Here is a 22214-nt window from a genome sequence, read left to right on the forward strand (position 1 = left end):
TCATGACTAAGGCAGCATCATGCATTTAGTTAAAAAAGGAGACAGTGATTTCTTACCCATGCAACATGGGCCAGGGGCCGGGACATAAACCACAAAACAACTTGGCAGCATTGTTAACAGGTAGAAACACAAAACAGAAGGAAGTGGTTAATATGCAGATCCAGAGAAGTGATGTTTGTGAGGCTGCAAATCTTTTCTGGGCTCAGTTTAGAGTCACGTTATTGCAATGCTGGAACATCATTAGTGTTTGTTCAAGAATGAATTCATGATTCCAGAGTGTGACATCAGGTGCTCTACCTGGCGATGAACCTCTTCCCCATGTATCTGAACTGATGAAGGCAAATTCTGCAGGACGAAAACAAACAAACAAACAGTGAGGTTCTTAATACAATAAATCATAAATTGTGTTTCTGTTTGTCATGTGGTGTGTGCTTTCCTGTGTTTTAAATATTGCATCTTGTAGTGCATGTTTTATGTTATTTAATTCATAACTAACAAATGTTCCCTTTAAATATACGCATGTATGCTCATCTACATTGATATTTGTACTTGTTTAATATTAGTAGAATTGGCCTACTACACCTTTCATTAACACTTGAATCAAAACATCTTTGGGTAACTTACTCTATTAATGTGAAGAAGTCCATCAGCTCTGATGAAGCTGCTTTGTTCCAGTAAGAAAAAAGAGCCTCTAAGAGTGAGACAACAGTAAGAAAAGATTTATTACAGGCCTGTTGTAATTATCGACGCGTGTCAAAAGAACATAAAGCAGATCCCCACCTTCTGACATGCTCTTGAGAATATGCAGAAAGCACATGAGCAGGTTTTTGATCTCATCCCGGTCCAGTTTGTCACAGCGCAGCACGGTGCTGCCCAGAGTCGACGCACGCTGGTTCTGGAAAGAAAAGGATGACGTTGAACAAAACGGAAGAGAGAAAGCAGAGCTGCAGAAGAAAAAAAAAAGAACTTCAAAGAAATAACAAGCATCACTCAGAGTTTTTTTCTTTGGAGAGGAAAAGTGCACAAAAAACCAGTTCAACCTCCACGATGTTAAAAGAGAAGAGAAGAGTACACTCGCTAGTGTGGGACACTCAGATGAGATGTTAGAAGGAAACAGTGGAAGGATTTTGGATGATTTGTACAGGTTTGTGCAAACAAGAGGACTTGTTTGAGATGTTTTGGAGACAAAAAATGCCAAAAAGTTCAGTTTGTAGGACTCTGTACAATTCTTGCCAAAGGTTTTGTCTGGAAACATCACAAAAGGGTCAAACTGAATACTTGTATCGGTATATTTTCCTGGTGTTTTCCTTCCACAGTCTGGCCAGCAGCCTGTTTGACACTGTCACTGTCGCTGTCCTGTAGCAGGTCAGACAGCGGCACCGTGAGGAGGGAGAAGTCCATAGTGAACCGCTTAGCTGCACAGTGCAGTGGTGGGACTCTGCCCTCGGGGTCAGAGGGCAGAGGGGGGACATTGACAGAGTGTCTTCGAGCAAATCGCTCCTTTTGGATGAGTTGGGTAGTTACAGAGCAAGACGGAGGGACGCGGGAGCTCTGGAGGACGGCAGTGGGAGGACAGTGTAGATGTCCGTGGATGCAGATAACACAGTTAAGTTAAAAGTAATGAATTGCGAGGAGTAAATGTCATCCACAGAACAACGGTTAGGATTTATAAATTACAAATGAACACACCTTCTCCAGAGAATTAGTTTTGTCACTGCTCTTGTCCGGCAGGCTGTTCCCAGAGTCAGTGGAGATCAGCGAGCCTCTGGAGTCTGCGTGGTTAACAGAGCTGACGTTGGGAGTGGAACTGTGCGGCGACGCTGCAGGGATGAACCGTGCAAAACACAAGTTTGTTATCGGGAATCCACAACATGTGCAATACCACAAAGACTGTGTGAACTGTAATACTGGGTGGGGTTTAATTTTTTTGAGTTTGTTTTCTGTTTTGTTTGTGTTATTTTCTTTCCTTTCTTGACTGTAAAACATTTGGAAATTACTAAATTTCGTTTAAAATTAAATTCAACAAAAAATGTAATTACAAAGAACACAATAGTCTGGTCATTGTTAGATATTTTAAGGCAGAAATGTTACATATCATATCTTCAGTTCATCTATCAGTTACTAAGGTGTTTTAAGAGTCGCAGTGAAATGTTTAAAAAATGTTTTTGGAATGGATCCCATTGCAGATGTTGATAATTTAACCATTGTCTGCTACTCAAAACAAAAACACCTTTTTTAATCATTGAGTAAAGAAATAAAAATCTTAATTTCAATTTAAAATAAATGTAAATATACTAATTTAACTCCAAATGCAATGTCTCTCTTTGGATAAAACGCCCGTTGGGTAAAATAAAACACAAAAACAACGATCATTTACAAGTCACTACTCAACATCTCTGCATATTGCATGTATTCCATTCTATTCTATGTTATTACATGTCGTGTTTTCAAATGGAGAGACAAAGCGTATTTGTATGTAAGAAAGAACAGGTGTGGAATGTGTGATCAGTGCATCAAGGACAAATTTAACCCAGTACAGAAAATGTCGCTCATCATTCATCATGGAGGAAGGAGTCACCTGTTCCAGAGATGACCCCGAACACATCTTTGTGCAGAGCGTTTTCTATACAACTGCCAGTTTTCTGAGGCGCCATCATGGAGTCCTCTCTCACATTCTGAAACAAAAAGCAACAGCTTAGATTAAAAACACAAATGTTCTCGTTGAGCTGTCATTAACCCAGAATTTTTATTTTGGAGGCATGCAGTTCACTTTCCCACCACTGAGTGTCAGGCTTACACTGTGGGTGCTGAAAGGCGCTGACTCCTTGACATCAAGTCTGTGGACATTCTCCTGCAGCAGGCCAAACAGAGGGAGGTAAAGAGTGGCAAGTCGGGCCTGTTGGCTCTGGAATAAAAACATAAAGATCGTGGATTGAAAAGTTGTACATAATCTGACAGAAGACCATTTGGATTGTACAAAGTAGGAGAAGATTATGCCGCACCAAACATGAAAAGTAAAAGACCTATCAACGAGATATGGAGAACTGTGGAACTCACTTTCGCAGCGTAGCGGTCATCAAATGTATGTTTGATCATCAGGACCTTGAGCACCTGGACGGCGATCTGACGGACATCCCTGAACTCCTGAAGAGCCCCGCCCACCTCCCTGAGCAGCAGACCCACCAGGAAATGGTTTCGACAGAAGTCGTCGGTCAGAGAATAGTCCAAGTGGAGATCTGTAGCAGAAAAAAACATTTAAATGACCAATAATCAAGCACAATATCAACTGCACTTAGATTAGATTTCCCTTTCTTACCCTGGAACCTCTGTATTCTCCCTTTTCCAAAGGGCATGGGCAGATTAAGAGGAACGTAATGCTCATGGGTGCAGACAACACGCAGGAACTCAAACTTGAAGTCATACAAAGTCTGGTGAGAATACAAGAGTAAATATCTGTCAGACAATTAGACTGATATGGCTGATTTAACTTCACAATTTAAAAAAATACTGAACAAAAATTCAACCTTGGGGTCTCCAGGCACAAAGCAGTTCATGTAGTTGTTGATCTGCTTGAATACAAAGCCTCTGTCCATGAACGTGAAGCAACGCTGAGTGAACAGAGAACAAAATAAATTAAATCAAAGTTGTTTTTTTTTTTGTTTTTTTTTAACTAATCACACGAGAAATCACAAGACTGTCAACCTTGATGAAAACAGCCAGGCTGTGGTTGGCATTATGAGCTGCGTCCAGGTTGTCCTTGTATTTCTGGGTGATGTGAGGCATCAGCATATTAACCAGAGTCTCTACTGCGTGGTAGAATGAGACAGAAAAACGCTGGTTCCTTGAAAGCTGGACAAGACAACAACAAAAAAAGAGTTGGTGATTTCCACTCGGAGGAGAGACGTTACTGAGAAGAAAGGGAGATCTACCTTGACTTTTCCACTTTCCATGAGATAATGAGCCATAGACTTCACCAGAGCTTCAAAGAAGTACCACGAGTGCTGAAACACAAAAGAACAGCAAGAGAAATGATTTATTTACCTCTTCCACAAGAACTCGAGATCTTAAGAATATGTTCCTCACTTTATTTCCCTTTTTCTGACTGAAAACAGAAGTTTATGTCACTTTGTAAACTTCTTACTCCCAGAGTACACAGACAAAATCAGCACATTTACTTATTAGCTGCCTTCAGTTCAAATGTGTTACTGTGTGTAAATGTGTGGAAATCAGATTCACCAAATGTGACAGCAGAATATCAGCATCACCCTATGAAATAAAAATGCTGATTTTCATTGTGGACTTTGGTGTGAGAGTAAGCAGTTTACAAACTTTAGAGCAAAAATGCATTCTTAAGATATTGAAGACTTAAGCTAATGGGTTTTTTTAAGGGTTTTTTGTTATGAGGCTTACGATCTTGATGCCATGTTTTCAGTGAGAGTGAGAAATAACCGGAACTGCCATTTTAATGCTTTTAGGGGAATGTGTGCAACAAATAATAATAAAAAAAAAAACGACAACAAAGATGAGTGTAGTTTACCTTTAGCAGCTTGTTGCTGGTTAGGAAGTCAGTCGATGGCTTGAGTATGGCTGTCATGGCTTTGGCCAACTCCTCGTGAACTGTTTTCACATTAGTGGAGGAGTAAGTCTCTGGCTTAAACACAAACTGTGAATGGAAACAGCCATTAAAAAAAAAAATGACATCCCTCTGATGACATCAACTTAATTTCTATGAAAACACTGGGACACATAAAAACAAAGAGCTGCACCTTGATGTAAGACCGTAAGTAATGCTCAAGTCCCTCTTCATGGCACTGTGCTACAACATGGACCATCACTCTGAAGAGGGAGGAAGAGGTGGAGAAAACATTAGAACATGAACAAAAAGAGGACATGAATCTTCCTAGAGGGAATAAACCAAATATAGACATAGCCCACATAGACTTTAGAGGCTGACACCTCATTTGCATACTCCCTACATGGCTTCAAAATCTGGCCACACAAAAAACTGAAACATAAAACACACCCATGGAGTGTGTGTGAGCCTATAGTGAGTGTCTAATGAGAAAAAAATAAAAATGTGCTGCATACCTGGTCACATTCACAACCACATCCTCGTGTGTGGCTCTGGTAAGGACAGAGAAGAGCTGGTTAAGGACAGTGGGCAGGAAGTTGACCATCACATGACCCTCCATCGCATGGAGACTCTAAAAGAGAAGGGACAGTGTACGATTTGAATGTTGGATAGAACATGTTGCATCGGATGGGGCATGAACAAAAAGGTGTGTCCCATACAGCTTGCATACCTTAAGGTATTTCACCAGCTCCCCCTCTGATGCTTGTTCTGACACCTCCATGATTCGACAGTGGTGGAAGAAGTTGTGCAAGTGCTGGTCCTAAAGGAAACATGGTTCATTCGTATAAGCATTTTCTCAGTTTTTCTGAACCAAAACATCCTGAAATGACTGAGAGGAATGGTAAAAATGGAGTGTGAGTACCTGAGTGTAAACTGTAGAAACAAGATGAGTGGACACTTTGAAAACAGGTTTTCCTCCATCTACCCATTTGATCTCTGAGCCTGAGTGCTGCAATCAAAAGTGTGGAATGATTACTGCAATGGATTCTGAATATAATGACACTATGTCAATCAGTTGAAAAAAAGTGGTTTAGTTTATAGCACCAATGAAGAACTACATTATTTCACTTTAAGTTCGTTCTTTTTGTAGCACATTTTTTTTCACCTTGCTGACACCATCCTGAGAGCTGAGGTAGCCAGCAGGTAGATTTGCAGCCACAGGCAGCTGCTGTTCGTTCATGATGACTCTGCCGTCCCTCAGCAGAGGCAGCCAGGCTGAACCCACTGTGAATTTGACGCAGGCACAGATGGATTACAGTGTGTAAAGCATCAAACTGCTATTATTTCTGAAAACTGCTGCTCTTGTTTTCATTCAGTGGGAGAAGGAAGCTCCTACCTGGAGTCTCCACGAGGTCTTTCTTCTTGCTGTTGCTATCACAGCTAACGTGATAGAAGGTGAAGAGAAGGTGATGCTTCTCATGCAGCTGGGTAGGTAGCTCCATCTTTATCTGGAGACAAGCAAAACCACGGATTCCATGATTTCACGATTCAAGGAATAGATACTTGAAGTTAACACAAAAGACAACGGGTACATCCACCCTTGCGTCCATGAACTGATGCATTTTAATCATTAATCAGCTGCAACAAAAAAACATTATTACATCTGTAGCACTAAAACAACACTGTGATAGACAGTAGAATGAATAAAGATGGTACCTCACTGTAGAACTCAGGGTTCTGCTGGTGGTGCAGGATGGCTGCGTACGCCTGCTTGGTGAAAAGAGGACCTCCTGGACGACCGTATATGCACTACATGCAGAATGTAGGAGATAAGTAAACTTGGTTTCCAGAGATTGAGAGACATTTAGGATGGTTTCATTCATTCATCTTCTACTGCTTTATCCTCCACATGAGTGTCACCGGTGCTAATCCCAACTGGCGTAAGGCAAAAGGCAATTTAGAGTGTCCAATTCGCCCCAAATCTGCATGTTTTTGGACTGGGAAACCAAAGAACCAGGAGAAAACCCATGAACACATGGGGAGAACATGCAAACTCCATGCAGTAAGGCCCTTGCAAACACGGGTCTTCTATGACAGAAATTGAGTATTCTAACTATGAGTCAGTTCATATGTGTATACCTCCTGTAAAATAAGAATTATTTGGCTGTTGAAGCCCTAGAATAAATCTTTTATATGTACTTTAGACAAGGGTCTTGCCTTAGGGAGGCTGCCTTCTTGTTCTACGGCAGCCTGAATGGACAAAAGAGCCAAGGCGAACATTTCACACTTTGAAACAGAGGCTTACAAAGAAGAATGACTCCCTTTTACCTGATATGCTTTGGAATGGGAAACACATGTAGGAACATATTTTAGGGCTGCAATGATTAATCAATTATTAATTGGTTACTAAATTAATTGGTAACTATTTCTTTTTTATTGATTGATCATTTTGAGTGCAGCTGTAAATCAAGACCAACAAATCCCACTTCAAAACATCAGATCATCATTTTTGGACCAACATATCAAAAGTTAAATCATGTGTTTGTGTACCTTAAGTGGCTGGGCGTCATCCTCATCCGAGTCCTTGAACTCAATGTAAACGGCAATATTGCGCGCCTGAACAGGGGGAGACAAAAGTGAGAAAGATTATAATGGAAAAGCAAGAAGTACTTCATCATGACATCCCGCTTGCCAGGAACCAATTTCATGCCAGACGCTTCCATGACTGTGCCTCTGTGTCCATTTTGAAAGTCCATTAGTTTCAGTAAAAAGGGAAAATATTTCAGCTCCAATTTAAAATAGGAGGAGAGCGGAGAGACAGATGAGGGAGAGAAGGGCCAGTTGGGCTTCAAAATGAAGCTGACCTAGTGAAAATAATATCCCATTATTAATGTACTAAACAGAAGCTGCTGCTTTACACACAGATCATTCCATCCAGCGCTGCCGCTTAGCTGAGCAACATGAGGAGGTTGCCGGGTTTTTTTTTCCATAAGCTAAACAGAAAGCATTACTTTCCAAAAATAATAAGCTGTAAGCAGTTTTTAAATGATATTGCATATATGGATAACTGATTTTCTCTACGGACTTTGGTGCAGGAGAGTGAGTGGGATTACAAAGCAACACAAACTTCTGTTTCTAGTCAGAATAGGCTGTCAAATGGGTTTTCAGTGATGGGGGCGAGCAGTCCAAAAGCAACCAAAAGCAACTATCCCTTTAACTCTAATGTACTGCTATTGATGCTTACTCTACGCACCTTAGCAAAGGTCTTCTGTCCATCATACTTGAGGTGTTTTGGGTAGACATACAGGTGGTTTTTATAGATGGTGAATGGTTGGGAGCACTTCGCGATGCAGGGAACAAACTCCTCCACCTCCAGCAGAGCACTGCCTGGCCCGTTGCCTTCAAAGTTCCTCACAGGGATGTAAGAGGAAGTGACACAATCTGCACGCAGAAAAACGAGGAGAGTTGAAGCCTTAAGTCTAACAACTATAAAAAAAGATTGTTCAAAGTGATTTTGTAAATATTTAGAAGGGTTTACTGGTTATATCCGGGGCCACACTGTCAATAGTCACATCCAAGTTCCCTAAGAGCACAGGGAGTTTGGCCATTTTCTCTGGTCTGTTAACGCACACAGACAGCAGTTACAAAAATGTATCAACAACAAATTAAAGTGGTATATTGAAATGAAGAAAGAGAGATGGCAGGGGAGGGGAGGGGGGGGGAAATACACACTTCCTAAAGTCAGTAAGCAGTTTGAACATGTCCTCATCTGACAGCTTGCTGCTGTCCTGTCTGTAAAGAGCTGAGAAACGAGAGCTTTTGTCCAAAGTTCCTGACGCATCTTTGAACACAGGCCTGCAGACACGGAAAACAGAAAACACAGACTTTACAGGACAGAAGAGCACATTTCCTTCAGTCTTGTCTTGTCTTTGTCTTGTTTAAAGGTAACATTAGGAATCACTGACAGGCGACTCCTCGTTGATCTTGGAGGTCTCGGTGGGTTATACAGCATTTTTATTTATGACAGTGGGATAAATCTTCTCAATTAACTCACAAAGTTCAGAGGTTTTTCTCACCTTGCAGCCCAAGCAAATGGCATCCTGTATTGCCCCAGTCTGCTGCAGGCGGTTTTAGCGTTCTTCAGCACTTTCTGAGCCATCTAAACAACAAAATAGTGGATTAGTTTAATGTCAGATTATTTTACAACAATGTCCTCGTCATTTTGGCAAAATGTGCAAACCTTTGCAGAGTCTGAGCTCTTCATATAGGGTTCAGTGCAATGAGTGATCCCTCCCTGCAGGACCTTCTCAATCCTGGCCACGAGAAAGATCTCTGGATGGGGACATGTGACTGAGAACACCCCCTGCCTGGGGTACTCCAGAGCACATTCTGGGAGTCCACTGGCCAGCCTGTGACCACTGAAGAGCCCATCACCACAACTGCTGTTGATTTGAACGTCGTGCCCGCTGCTACCACCAGAGCCTGATGACATTTGTCGGACCAAAGGATGGTTGAGATCCACGTGGAAGTCAGCTGAGATCTTTCTGCTGTTCTGGACGTCAAAGAGGGACAGGATCACGTAGAAAGGCTCCACCTTTGATGAGAGAGGCGAGGAAAGAAAATATTTTTGCAACACAGAAGAGACAAAAAAAAAGTTGGGGCGAGAAATAGGGAAAAAAATCCTCATGTATTTCACATTTTCCTGCAAGTGGGAGTGCACCATTGATATATATCATCTTCCCATTCACTCTTGAGTGAGTGAGTGAGTTAATAGCTGCGGTTATTTTTGGCTCAGTGCTGAGAGTAAAACGCGACTCCTTCCACTGAAACAGGGATGTTGGAGAGTGACAGCAGGAAACCAGCCTCAGACTGGTGCAAATGCATGGTGGGACACCCAGGCTGGTTGCCATGGTAACAACCGTTCCCTGAACTGTTATGAGAAGAAAGTGATGATTTTCTTACCTGATTTAGAGCCACCATTGCCTGGAATTATGCTGGAATCATTTTCCTCTACATGTAAATGCATCAAACTAATGTGACAACTTTGACAAAAAATAAATAAATACATGCCTTTGACACTTATTTTTACATACATTGGTTGTTGGTCCCTCGTCATTCTCTGCCACACAGCCCTGCAGGTTGAACGACAGGTCATTACAGCTGACCAGGACCCGCTTCCCAAACTTCTCCTCAAACTGCCGTACGTCGGGCTCAATGCCAGAAAAGTCCAGTTTCTGTGGAATGCGTTGTTGCAAATGTTTAACTGCAAAAATATTTTGTGGTAGAAGGGATTATACAGAATGCACAGGGCCTTCATCTTCATTACCTGTGTGTATGGGTCCAGAGTGAACAGCTTGAGGCGAGCTTCACTTCTCATTTTGGACTCAATATCTCTGGCCGTCTGTGCAAAAAAACAGAATGTAGGTAAAAATCACAGAAGCTTAAAAAGTAGAGGTAGTATGGAATTGACTGTAGCATGATTAGGATTATGAGTATGCTCAGCATTAATTCCCATCCATTCTATTATTTTTTTTTTTTTTTAACTTACATAAGATACAATTGGAGAGAGGTGGTTGAAGAAAATACAGCTGGTTAACTATTCTGCTCAAAATGCATTTCCAAGGGAGTCATCTGGACCTTTTAAAGCATCTCCTCAAGCATGTGGGGAAACTAATCCATATAAAGTGTGGCTTGTTTTGTGGTCATAAAACATCCATTTTAAACATGTTACTGCAGATGGAAAAAACAGGCCACCTGAAAGCTGTCTTGAAAACTTCCGGAGGTGAGGTCTGTTTTTCCGTGCTCCTCATCTGATGGAGACATCAAGACGAGAAGTGTGCTTAGGCAATAAAATAAAAGCATAATGATGTGTTGGTCTCTCCTTCTTTAGCAAGTGGGAAGGAGAATTATATGAGAAGAGGCTGTCGACAACAACCTGCAGAGAAAAGAAATCCTTCTATGGGGAACAGAACAATTTAAGAGTCTGGCGATGACAGATAAAACTGACAAAAACACAGTCAGACAGTGGATTAAGAACAATTACACAAAGAACCACACCGTCATGCAAGTCTCCATTTCTCTTTTCCTGCATGGCTTGTTCAAAGCTGCTGTGGAGAATCTTGTTGAGTGTGCTGATCCACTCGTCCATCTCTGCCTCGCTGTCCGCAGCCAGCAGGAACGTGCTCTTATCCTGCATCTTCAGCTCAAAGGCAAAGCGACGCACTTTGCTGTTCTGGAAGAACACACACATGCAAACACTGGTGTCACGCAGCCACACTGGTCACACTGGTCACAAGTCCTCAAGGCATTATTAGTGCATCCGGTTCTTCACCTGAACTACACCCATGCACGAATCAAGGAAGATGGTTCCTTTGGGTTCTTTGGAGGTGTTTTCATCTTTGTAGAAGTTGAGGTTGTAAGAGCCATCTCCAAGCTGAGCGAGATGAAAGTACCTTCTCTTGAAGGACTAAAGGATAAAGATAACCACGTCACATTTACATGTTAAATTATACTTTCACTAAGACAAAAACTTCATTATTAATGCAACAAAAAGTGGGAGTGAGATGTCGAAGCAGAGACAAATGAAGGGGGAAAGCTGCAATTAATCACTGACTAAGGTTTTTACTCATACGTACTGACCCGCATAGTAACACTGATTGCACTGTTCATGTTGCCTTTGTACAGCCAGCCATGTTTTGACACTCCTCCCTTTTGGGATCCCAGAGAGGCTGTGTCCTGCAGAAGGAAAAACCAGAGGACACACGTCTGCTAATGAACACGCTAACAACGACCGTGGTGGAAAAATACAAAAAATGAAATATGAAGATTGTGTGTCAACTTCTCATATCACACTCACATGAACACGTTTTGCTTTAGGCGTTACAAATCTGCTCTCAAGGCCCAGTGAGTTCAGCATGTGTTTGTTTTTCACAAGGATCTCCATTAAGATCTACAGTGGCCTTTTCTAATCTCAGGGGGGTTTCAGCTATGACCTTGTCTCCATTAAAGGTCATTGGCCTTTGGTTAAATCAATACCCAAAGCGAGGTAATTATTGAGATGGTATGTGGCTGTGAAATGCTACAAATGTCAAGAGCACGCTGAGGGAAACATTGAGAGGTTGGCTTGTAAAAGAGGAGTGAGATTAAATAAAGGGATACAAATGGTCTGGTATTAAAATGGGGCTCAGCGAGGCATGGGGAAAGCTTGAACTCGGTAGGTCATTGTTATAAATACTTCAGGGGATTGCTATACAAGCTGCTGTTCTTTACATGGGCAGAAGTGAACAGTGAGTACAGGGATTTTAAAGAAAAAGAGAGAAAACTCAGGATTAGTGGACTTACCTCATCTTTTTCCACATCTTCATCCACCTCAAACAGGTGAGCTGCTAGTTTCTCAGGTCTTAACACCTTACTAAGAAGAAATGTATAAGAGAACTTAGACTTTCATATGGTCACAGTACCAAAATATGAACATTCAAAGCCCAACTATGGCATTCGAATCAGAATCTCTGAATTTGAATTTTATATAATTTTATAAATCAAATCCCCGTGATCCCATTCCTTTTAACAGCTGTAACCGTGTATCATAATCACATTTTGTGGGTCTAGAAAGCTGCTGGCATTGTTAAGCTAAAAATAATCTTTTCTGTGAGTTATGAACGCATGTGTATGGATTGTGCATCTGTGTCCAATAGAATTAGGACAATGTTGGCTATGGCACATTTTACAAAAGGCAAATTTGGTCAGATTCCTGATAGATGATGCAAAGCTATGACAACGGTTAAAAATAACAATGGGATTTTTGACTGTGTGGCTCTAAAAAAAATGCTTATAACTTTGCAGAATTCAGGTGAAACAGCAGTTGCTTTTCATTTCTAAGCAGCTCAAACCCCAGACCGACACTTTGCCCCTTGACTTAACAGGAGGGGAAACAAGAGCATAAACAGTGTCAAGGCCAAGGACAGGGGCTTTTCCAGAGTCATTATTTTGACAATGATTTAAACATAACACACAACATCTGTAAAGCGCATTCCTGTCCTCAAGTAAAGTGGCTTGACCTGGGACACATGATGCATTGTGGGATTTCCTTTCTGTCTTAAGGACATTAAACAACAGCAGTCCCAGAATAGCTCTGCTTATCCAGCCAAAAAAAACATAGGAAGCTTTCTATTGTTGTTGCTGTGAGCCTCCAAGAAACAGACATCCGTGTTTCTAGTGTTCCAGCTCAAACATCCACTGGGCAAAATACAAAGGAGTGTCACTCAACACAGTAAGATGTTGGAAAGTGACCAGTAACATTGTAACATTTTACAACACTGTGAGGCAACGTAAGTAATGTACCTCTGTATCTGTAAGCTTTTAGAAAATGTGCACAACATTTTGTAACACTGTCAGTAAACCATGTGTTTGGGTGACATGACAGACATGTAAACACTACTGTGACCCTTTCTCTGTTGCTGTAACTATAGGGTAATGTAATGTCTGTGTCAGGAAACAGTTTATACATGAAACACCTGTCATTAGAGCTGAGGCACACATATAGTCCTGTGGACTACAAGCACTCACTTTGGGAGCTGACGAAAATCCCCAGAATACTCTTCATATTTGTAATTGACCACATGCCAGTCAGACTTGTAGGTTTTGATGCACTGCAGAGACAGAAAAGGATAAAGCGATTGAATAGTTATAGTATGAGTATCTTAGACAGTGTTTGCTTCTGCTATTGATTTTTAGACAGGACACAGAAGGAACTTGGAACTTAACATTTTAATGGTAATGCCAACACATCCAATTGATTTGGCATTTATAATTTCATCTAAGTCTATAAGGGGCTGTTCAGACAGGACTTATATTACAGGGTGGATGGGATGTTGGCCATTAGTAAATAATTGGAACTGGAAATGTGCAGCACCAAGTCCTAGAATAAAGAACACCACAAATTGAAATGACAGCAACATGACATTCTAAATGACATGTAATGTAATGTAATGATAATGGAATAAAAACAAAAAGGTCAAAACATTTTTGGGTAAACTGAGCTGAACCTTTGCCAATTGATAGATGTTGGAAATGTTAGTATTTTTAATGCGACTGATATAGATGACCTGACTTTTCAGAGTAAACTTCATGATATCCCCCCCCCCCCACTCTCTCTCTCGTTATTCACTTCACATTATTACTCCACAGGTAATTTCACATTTACATATTCCTTCACTTCACTTGACTAATGACGTAAACAAACCCTAGAAACACTCTACGATATGCTATTAAAATAAAAAGCAGCTGGACATGAACAATGAGAGAACTTGCAGTATCATATAATGTGTTATATTCCAATCTGCAAATGTAATATTTAATAAAATATTATGAAACAGCACATCACATCTGTAAAAACACTTGTTGCAAATCCAGATGTAATGATGATGTAATTCCTGGATGCAGCCATGGGGGACTATTCCCTATCAGGCCGCACCCAAGCCAGCTCCAGCAGCACGCAGCCTCTCTGAAACAACATGATGGGAATCAACTGTGGACTCCATCTGTGGCCAATACACTGCTCTGTCAAAAAAGCATGTGGAGGGTGTGGAACACAAACGGAAGTTCACTTAAGGGCTAACGGCTGCATTTTAGACATGGGCCATATCAGTTTTCCCTGTTGGAACTCATGTGAGTGGTCATTTAACCTTCTCTGGAATCTAATCAGCTACATCAGAATGGATCTTTGGCCCCATCCATATGTGCACCAGTATCTAATCCTAGGTGTGAGAGTCAGTTGCTTTTTCTGGACCGAGGCAAAGACCCTGTGTTTCCACACAAAAGCACACAGGAGGAGCTTTGGCCAAGGTAAAGATTAGACAAAGAAGGATTATGTCCAGGTATGTGTGAGTTTTACCTCGAGCACAAAGAGTGAGTGAGCTTCTTTCTCGGCAGTCTCTGGCACTGTGGAGAACAGAGTCCTGCCTTGGCGCCGGAGGGTGGAGATCTGAGGAGAGAGAGATGGAAAGTAGGCATGAGAAAGAGACTGATAGAAGAGACTGGCACAGCGAGTGGGCAAATTACTCACACAGTGTATATTTTTTCGGGTTTTCAGATCTCAGTGGGGTAGTTCTCTTTGGTTTCCCTCAAAGGATGGTCTGATAAGGAGAACTGCAGAGCAGCCTCCACAGAGGGATTCATGCAACTCGCGAGGACTTTAGCCATAAAACACAGATGTTACATTTGGATGAGAGAAAAGTACGATGACGTTGCTTTTTGATTTTGTGGAAAGTTCCAAAAGGGAAGACTTTGAAAGGACGGTCGTCATCAGGGTTGTCCTTGTCCCCCAAAAGCATCAGAAAACTATGGTGGCATTTGCATACCAAACAGGATGCCCCTCATCTTCTTCAACTGTACAGTAAGTATGCTCTGGCTGGGCTGCTGTAAACATGGCAGAGCAAGATGGTGGTCTCGGAAAAAAGCCAGCTTCTTGCCTAAGCGAAAAGGCTTAATCTAATGCTTTTCTTTATTTTAAAGCAATTATACACTCATACAAGCATACTTAGGGGTATTGTCTTCAATTTCTGCCAAACCATCCTACATTTAACACACCAGACCTTTAATGCATGTCTAAACATATACAGTAACACTCTACACATACAAGCCTCATAAAGGCCCGTGTTTACTTTACTTTGCTTTACATCTCTTAACATGTCCAGATGCATATATTTACACTTACACGCGTCTATTTTTGTGCTTTTTGCAGTCACAAAACACAAGTCAGTTTTATATATACAGTATGTGTGCTGGTTAAAAAAAAGAAAAGAAAAGAGAGGAGGTACTTTTGATCTGGAGTGAACAGTGCTGCAGGGAATATTGTGCAGGATTCCCTTATTCCCGCCTTATTAGATGGATAAATCCAAAGAAAGGAGTGTGATGATCCAGAAAGAGAACAAAGAGGCACCGCAGGGCATCAAGATTCCAGCCACCATTACTCCCACTTAGTGAGTCCTCTGCTATTCCACTCAACCAATAAAGATGACTTGGACAGAGTGGCACAGTGACCTCCCTACTCATTCACTGGAAAATATATGTAGCTATTGAACCTCTGCCCTCATTTGTTCAGGTCTATTTTTAAAGGCAATAGTCAGTATAGCCAACAGTACATCAGGTCAGCTTAACTTCTTTTATGTATTTTTTACTATAACCCACTAGAAAAGATGTTAAAAAAATACGCTGTGGTTTAGCTATAATTACATATTCTCGGGCAAAACTGACTAACATCACATGCTTTTGACCCCATTGTGTAAAAGGAAAAATATTGAGGGGACAAAACACTATTTTTGAAAATGATTTTCAAAAAAGATAAGACAACAGCAAGGCTGTCACATGGTAAAGATAAAAAAAAAAAAAGCAAACCTCGCACAATCTGTTTTGTGTCAATGAATTAGTTATACTGGATAAAGGCAAAGGCAACATCTTAAACACTGGACACAGTCCTTGTTTCCCTCTTAATGACCCTCTTTTATGAAAGTTTTACTGAAGCTGTTTTAATGCTCTGTTTTATTGCCTGGCACCAAACTCTATCAGGAGCCTGGTTAAAGCAGCATGTTTGATTTCAGGGAGGAGTCAAGAGCAGCTTTGTTGTTGTTGCTGTTGCTGCTGCCGTTTTTTTTACAGTTTCACCTCATTCTCTTAGGTTGATGGTATGAAGTATAGAGTATAAAGTGCCATGTGGTGAAGACAAAGACCTGGTGCTGCTGTTCTGTGTTTGTGAAGTGCACATTAACGTTTTAAGTGTTCTGTATGTTCACATGATCTTATATTTCTGGCTGAAAACCCAGTTTCCTGTTGGGACAATATAAATACCTTTGCCTTATTGCATGTATATTGTGTATAAATAAAACAACAAAAATATAGAAGAAAAGACAATCTCCAAATTATTTGGAGATTCTGGTAGCTGCAGCCTTTATATACATATATTGCTTTCCTGGATCTGGCTTCATGCAGTCCTTAAGGCAAGAAAGAAAATGTTTCCCAAAATTTCAAACTACGGCTTTAACTTCAAACACTGTGTGGACAGGAAAAGAAAAAAAACTGCAGGACCTGAGTTTCCCCTGTCATCTGTGACCACAACAAATCAAGGGTGATTAGATAATTGCAGAATTTCCAGTCATGGGTGAAGGACCAATTACTGTGGCACCTTATGAGCTCTTTAGCTGCACTAGCACATAGTCTAATCTCAGTCTGCTTTTTTTCCCTAAAAACTAACCATTCGGTACCTGACATGGGGACTTTGACCAAGAACTGAACAAGAACCACTGGCTACCAATTAACAGCATTCTCTTCACAGTCATTAAACTAGAGCTTTGATGGCCTCCACTGGGCCACAGGAGTCTGTTCCCACTGGCAGTGATGCTGCACAGACATTTTCAAACGTGAAGATATCTGGGCAAAGCAGTTAAGGGACAGGAGAGAGATGCATCTTCTTAAGATAAAATAGTGACTGTTTCATGTGCACATGCATAGTTTCAATAAATATAACACTGAAAGACCTAAAGATTGATTTTATTCAATATCCTGGATGTGAGCAACATTAAATCTGCATTTAATTCAATATCTTCTGCATATGCTGTTCTCTGCATGCAGGGAAAGTTAATCCAATACTCAACACTTCACCTCGTTTTACCTCCTTCCGCCACACCCTCTCTCTTTTTTTGCACGCCCAATTAAAGCGTGCATGAGTGTGTGAATCTGTGCACCACGTGCACATGCTAGAGCCACATGTAAGGCTGGCCCCCTCCTTCTCCTCTCTGAGCCCGTTGATTTAAAACATATGGCAGGTTAGACAGATGGACAGACACACACACACACACAAAGGCCTGGGCAGATACTAATGGCTGTGCACTGTAGACGGGCTTGTAATAAAAAAAAAAAACATTAATCATCCACTGATTGTGAAATAGTGTGAAAACAAGCTGTATGTTAGGTTTTGGACTTCCCACCATTTATTCTGTCTTAATTTCACAATACTATTATTTACATAATTTCACTATAGGTCCACAAATGAATTGCACGTTTGACGCTCTTTTAAATATTTACAGTACATAAGCTGCATGGTTGATGCTGCGTATCACAGGACATCTCCCTCCTGTGATTTTGTTCTTCAGAGGGCCTCGAGAACCAAAGAATGCAAAACATTTGAGCGTGTTTTCTCGTACTCTCTCAGACTGGGAGTGGTCCCCGCTGAGATCCACTCTCAGCACTACGGTGATGTAATGTTGACACAGTCTTTGAATACAAGCAACAGATCTGCGAAGCGTAAAAATGTTTATAAGACCGTGAGCCAACAGTGACATTCAGCACAAGTTCAAATTATATCCAGTTTCACACACAGGTTTCTCATAGGTGATATCAGAACACTGATCCTTATTTTTACCAGTGAAGTGGAACTTAAAGAGCAACAAAGCATAACTGTCTCCTTAGAGACAATGCTAAGGTAAACTCTACTGGGTTCTAACTATTACAACTTTAAACTCGATTAAAATGTCAGGAAAGTGCAGATTATTTTACGCGTGCTTGTATAAAGTACTGAAACATCGCCAGTGTTGACTGTAAACTAAAGTTTGTATCGTTTCGGAAATCATTCATTCACATCCCACACCAAAGTCCATAGAGAAAACTAGTGATTTTACATCACAGCACATACGAGTTGCTGATTCACTGCTGCCTCCATCATTAAGTTTAAAAGTGTTATTTTGTGACTTTGGTGGAGTACAGCGGCGACACAAATTTACCAAATGTGGCATCAGTCGAAAGTGACATTTCAATGTACAACAAAGTACATTTGCGTGAGCCATGGTAAACGATGGTTTAAAAATGGGTTGACATTAGCAAGAAGGCCATTACCTTATCAGACCAGACTCAGGGTAATGTGTTATTTGTAACTCAGTGATCTATGACGGAGAAAAGCAAAAAAAAAGTATGTGATATCTTACCTGAAAGTCATCTGTGGGAAACTGCAGCATGTCCCGCAGAACATCACTGATAATCTGGGTCCTCCTCTGAAGAAGCACATTCTCATAGTCCAGAGGCTCTATGATCTTCGGCTTCACCTAAATGAACAGAAATAATTTAGTCCAACTTCTTATACATACATCTGTGTTTGATTTGATTATTCTTTTACACACAACTACTTTATACAAAGAGTGTTACTGCATGCGAGAAATGTGGAGTGCTTCTTTTCTCTGAACAAGTTGCCATTGTCCTTTGTCAACTTGCCATTGGCATCTACATCAGCAGATCTGGCATAGAGACAGAGATGAATGATACGAGACACACGCCAGACGCAAGCAATGGATGAGCCGGAGGTTGTGTGTGCAACTGTACCAGTCACTGAGTCGTGATCTCACAGGCAAAACCTGCACACCATTTTCCAAGAATAGGCACAACCTTCTCATTCCAATCCCCAGTGCAGGACGATATGTGGTCCAAATGTTATGCCTCATTCCTATATAAATCCATGGTAAGTGCCAGTGCCTGACAATAGTAAAGATAGCTGATCTTTGATCCAGCTGAGATTAAACTCCAGTGATACTTAAAAAACATCAGCACTAACATACCACAGAGAGGACCCAGGGGATTCTACCAGTATAGCCTCTCTCACAAAGCCAAAATAGTTCTTCACATGCAACACACACGTGTGGATAAAGTAAACACAACTTCTTTTCAGTGTTGAACTTAAAGAAAGATGTAATGTTTTTAATACTTCTTAAAATGGATCATGTATGCATTACATCTGCCTACATACCATATTTGAAGCTTAAAAAGGGCATTTTTGCAACTTTACAATTATAGTTGTGAATGAGTGAGAACATTTAGTGCTGGTCAATCTTGAATTTGTATTGATGTATTGTATTATCGTGAAAGTTTGACCTGCTAGTTTACCTACATTATAGGTGATAAGGGAAACAAAGACAAAGATTTATCTTCTGGGGACAATGAGCATTATTTCCATGTCTTTCAAGAGCTGCTGAACTATTTCCATCTGGAAAAAAAGGTGGATCTTCTGATGCAACCTCTGCCAATCAGCAAATAATTTAAAAGAGGAGCATGAATATAATAACATGTCTCGTAAATACTGTAATTCTGCAAATTTACTAAACAAATAAAGCAAAAGTGGGGGCAAACTTTAATAATTATTAAGACCAGCATGTATTGCCCATCTCTCTAGAGTGCGTACTGATCTAGATTATTTGGATTAGCCTCCTGATCTTGGTCCAATGAACACATAACAAGACAAGGCCAATTAAACGGACGTCTGACCACAGATTTACATTTCGACTGGGCTGAGCAAACCTCCTGATGATGTAATGAAAACATCCCTGCACATTTCTCTCAGCACTTTGACTGTTAAAGATCAACTGATATGGAGAAAATCATCTGCTCTGATTTCCAACTGGATGACTTCCATTCAGACACAAGATAATAACAAGCATCTGTGAACTGTGCGACCGGCCAATAATTATCTAAGATAAATATATTGTTGAGACCGACCAATGAGGATCGAGATTAGTGTAAATGTTGATGTTCCTGGTTCACACTGGATACGTCGCATATGCTTTGTCTGCCGCGTCTCCCCACACCAACAATATGATAATGACTTAATTTTCTGATTCATCTCTGACAGAAAACGTCACAGATTTTGTTTACTAGGATAAAGGATGAATTTAAAATGTATGACATGGAAATTATACATTTTAATCCACATTTCATGTAAAGATATCGCAATGTAGCCCATAGTAACCCTATGGGCTACATTAATTCCATATCACTATGGAATTAAGTTTCATATTTGTCCTTATTTACACACTAATGCCATTGTTCTTAGCAGGTCAGAAAATGTGTATTGGAAATACCATAATATTACTTCCCTATTACAGTGTTACCCATTGAGCCTTAGTAAAAGCTACATTAATAAAAATAACTCCCATCATAAAATACAAAAAAAAAGTTCCTTCAGTAAAAAACCAACACTGAATCATTGAATTTGTATAGATGTACCAACTCCTGCCAACTTCTCAAAGTCCCTGATTCTCAGCTCAGCAGCCATAAATGAACAAAGGGAGCCACAAGTGCTCCATTTCCTAAAAAAAGATCAACATTCAACCCCCTGGAGACGTGAGCCCTGAAGCTGCTATTTCCCATTTCCGTCCAACCCTCTTAAAAGACCTTCAAAGCTACTGTTGAAACGGAATCTTAGAAAGATAAAAAAAAAAAAAGGGCTCAAACAAAGAGCTCACATAGGTGAGAAACTTCCCACAAAAGATAGTTGAATTAAAAAAAAACTATGAAGATGGGACAACACAGTACAGACTTACCGCTGCCACCTGTGACCCAGCCTCCACCTCTGCCTCAATCTCAGCCAGACTCTTGTACTTCTGTGGAGACTCTATCACCATCTCCCTTTTGGGGGCTTTGCCTGTCCGACCCTGCATGGTGGTCGCTCTGATCTCTGTGTAGCCGCAAAAATCAGGTGCCGGACTCACTGCACAGACACTTCCATGACGCAAAGTTGCCTGCAGTCTGTGAGGATTGTGAGAGCGTTGCAGACGCTCAGTGAGAGTCCCTCTTTACTCAGTCACAATAGCCCAGCCTTCCTCTCACTTTCTCCCTCTCTCTGGCTCTCATCAGAAGGGTAGGGCGCCTCCCACCCCGACAGCTGTGCAGCTGTGAGGGTGGATATGTGTGTTTGCATGTACAGTATGTGATTTGTGAGAGCAGGAATGGGGGATAAATCGACCACTCCCCCATTCAAACCTTTGGAGAGGCCCAGAGAACATGCTGTCATCTGTCTGCTTCACCTGCCTTTTTGTGTGCAAGCTGACAGAGAATGATATAAATCCAAGATGAAAAGAGAAAATGATTGGGGAAAAAAAGACATTTGTAATCATGGATTGAGAATAACATTTTATAAAGAGGGTAAATTGTCTTGAATGGTATAAGAACTGTAGTGCATAACTTTTAAATAGAAACAAGTTACATTCAAACTATTGTCAAATGACTTCACACAATACCTGTCAGCTCCACACGAGCAAAGACATTACCATGCTGCACACAGGAAGTGATTTATATCATGTTGATACAGACAAAGGCAACATTGCACTTGTGAATCAAGACAACTGCAGTATGACGGGATAAATGATTCTTGTCCCCCCCACCGCGCACGCTGCTCTCAGTCAGGTCTGATAGTATTGCTTGACTAAAAGGACGCAGCACACAAATAATGTTACGTATCGTAAACAGGGCTGTTTAATTTTGTGGGATACCAAGTATGTAAAAAACTATTCGTATAAACAATATTATTTGGTGAATTGATTCATAGCTTTTACTGTACATAAGTTCTCATATTGGATGTTGTTTGATTAATTTCAGTTGCAAATGAAAATATTCTTCAGGAAGTGGGAGTTGGATCCCCAAAACTGCAATGTATAGATGGAATATCTAAAAATAACTGTAAGCACCCACAGTTACAGTATTTAGACACTCCGTCTGTGTTGATAAAGATCAAATCCCCAGTGATATTTTTGCTCAGCTTTGTACTGTTCCTGCGCCGTATCCGCTGCAGCCGGCCCCCACAGCAGGGTCTGTGAAAACACACTTCCCC

General features: G+C 40.9%; 1 protein-coding gene across 4 annotated transcripts in view; it reads right to left on the reverse strand.

The window, feature by feature from the left end:
* dock9b (dedicator of cytokinesis 9b) overlaps nt 1-22214 on the reverse strand; it is a 39930-nt gene that overhangs the window by 11850 nt on the left and 5866 nt on the right. For 3 of the 4 annotated variants that reach the window (XM_058654539.1, XM_058654531.1, XM_058654548.1), the window contains exons 2-36: nt 18547-18663; nt 14466-14555; nt 13139-13221; nt 11915-11984; nt 11213-11308; nt 10905-11039; nt 10631-10805; nt 10328-10383; nt 9900-9974; nt 9667-9807; nt 8814-9167; nt 8650-8732; nt 8306-8428; nt 8112-8191; nt 7827-8014; nt 7124-7189; nt 6290-6382; nt 5970-6081; nt 5739-5857; nt 5496-5582; nt 5304-5393; nt 5089-5204; nt 4767-4836; nt 4538-4663; nt 3930-4001; nt 3703-3849; nt 3525-3608; nt 3317-3428; nt 3058-3236; nt 2798-2905; nt 2579-2675; nt 1690-1820; nt 781-895; nt 625-691; nt 298-345 (exon numbers count right to left, since the gene is read on the reverse strand). In XM_058654539.1, coding sequence (XP_058510522.1) covers nt 298-345; nt 625-691; nt 781-895; nt 1690-1820; nt 2579-2675; nt 2798-2905; nt 3058-3236; nt 3317-3428; nt 3525-3608; nt 3703-3849; nt 3930-4001; nt 4538-4663; nt 4767-4836; nt 5089-5204; nt 5304-5393; nt 5496-5582; nt 5739-5857; nt 5970-6081; nt 6290-6382; nt 7124-7189; nt 7827-8014; nt 8112-8191; nt 8306-8428; nt 8650-8732; nt 8814-9167; nt 9667-9807; nt 9900-9974; nt 10328-10383; nt 10631-10805; nt 10905-11039; nt 11213-11308; nt 11915-11984; nt 13139-13221; nt 14466-14555; nt 18547-18663 — 3905 coding nt within the window. Of the gene's footprint in view, nt 1-297; nt 346-624; nt 692-780; nt 896-1689; nt 1821-2578; nt 2676-2797; nt 2906-3057; nt 3237-3316; nt 3429-3524; nt 3609-3702; nt 3850-3929; nt 4002-4537; nt 4664-4766; nt 4837-5088; nt 5205-5303; nt 5394-5495; nt 5583-5738; nt 5858-5969; nt 6082-6289; nt 6383-7123; nt 7190-7826; nt 8015-8111; nt 8192-8305; nt 8429-8649; nt 8733-8813; nt 9168-9666; nt 9808-9899; nt 9975-10327; nt 10384-10630; nt 10806-10904; nt 11040-11212; nt 11309-11914; nt 11985-13138; nt 13222-14465; nt 14556-18546; nt 18664-20928; nt 21228-22214 lie in introns of those variants that run through there. The other variant, XM_058654556.1, reaches the window with a different exon arrangement.

This window comes from Solea solea, chromosome 2, assembly GCF_958295425.1.
Source record: "Solea solea chromosome 2, fSolSol10.1, whole genome shotgun sequence".
NCBI classification, from domain to species: Eukaryota; Metazoa; Chordata; class Actinopteri; order Pleuronectiformes; family Soleidae; genus Solea; species Solea solea.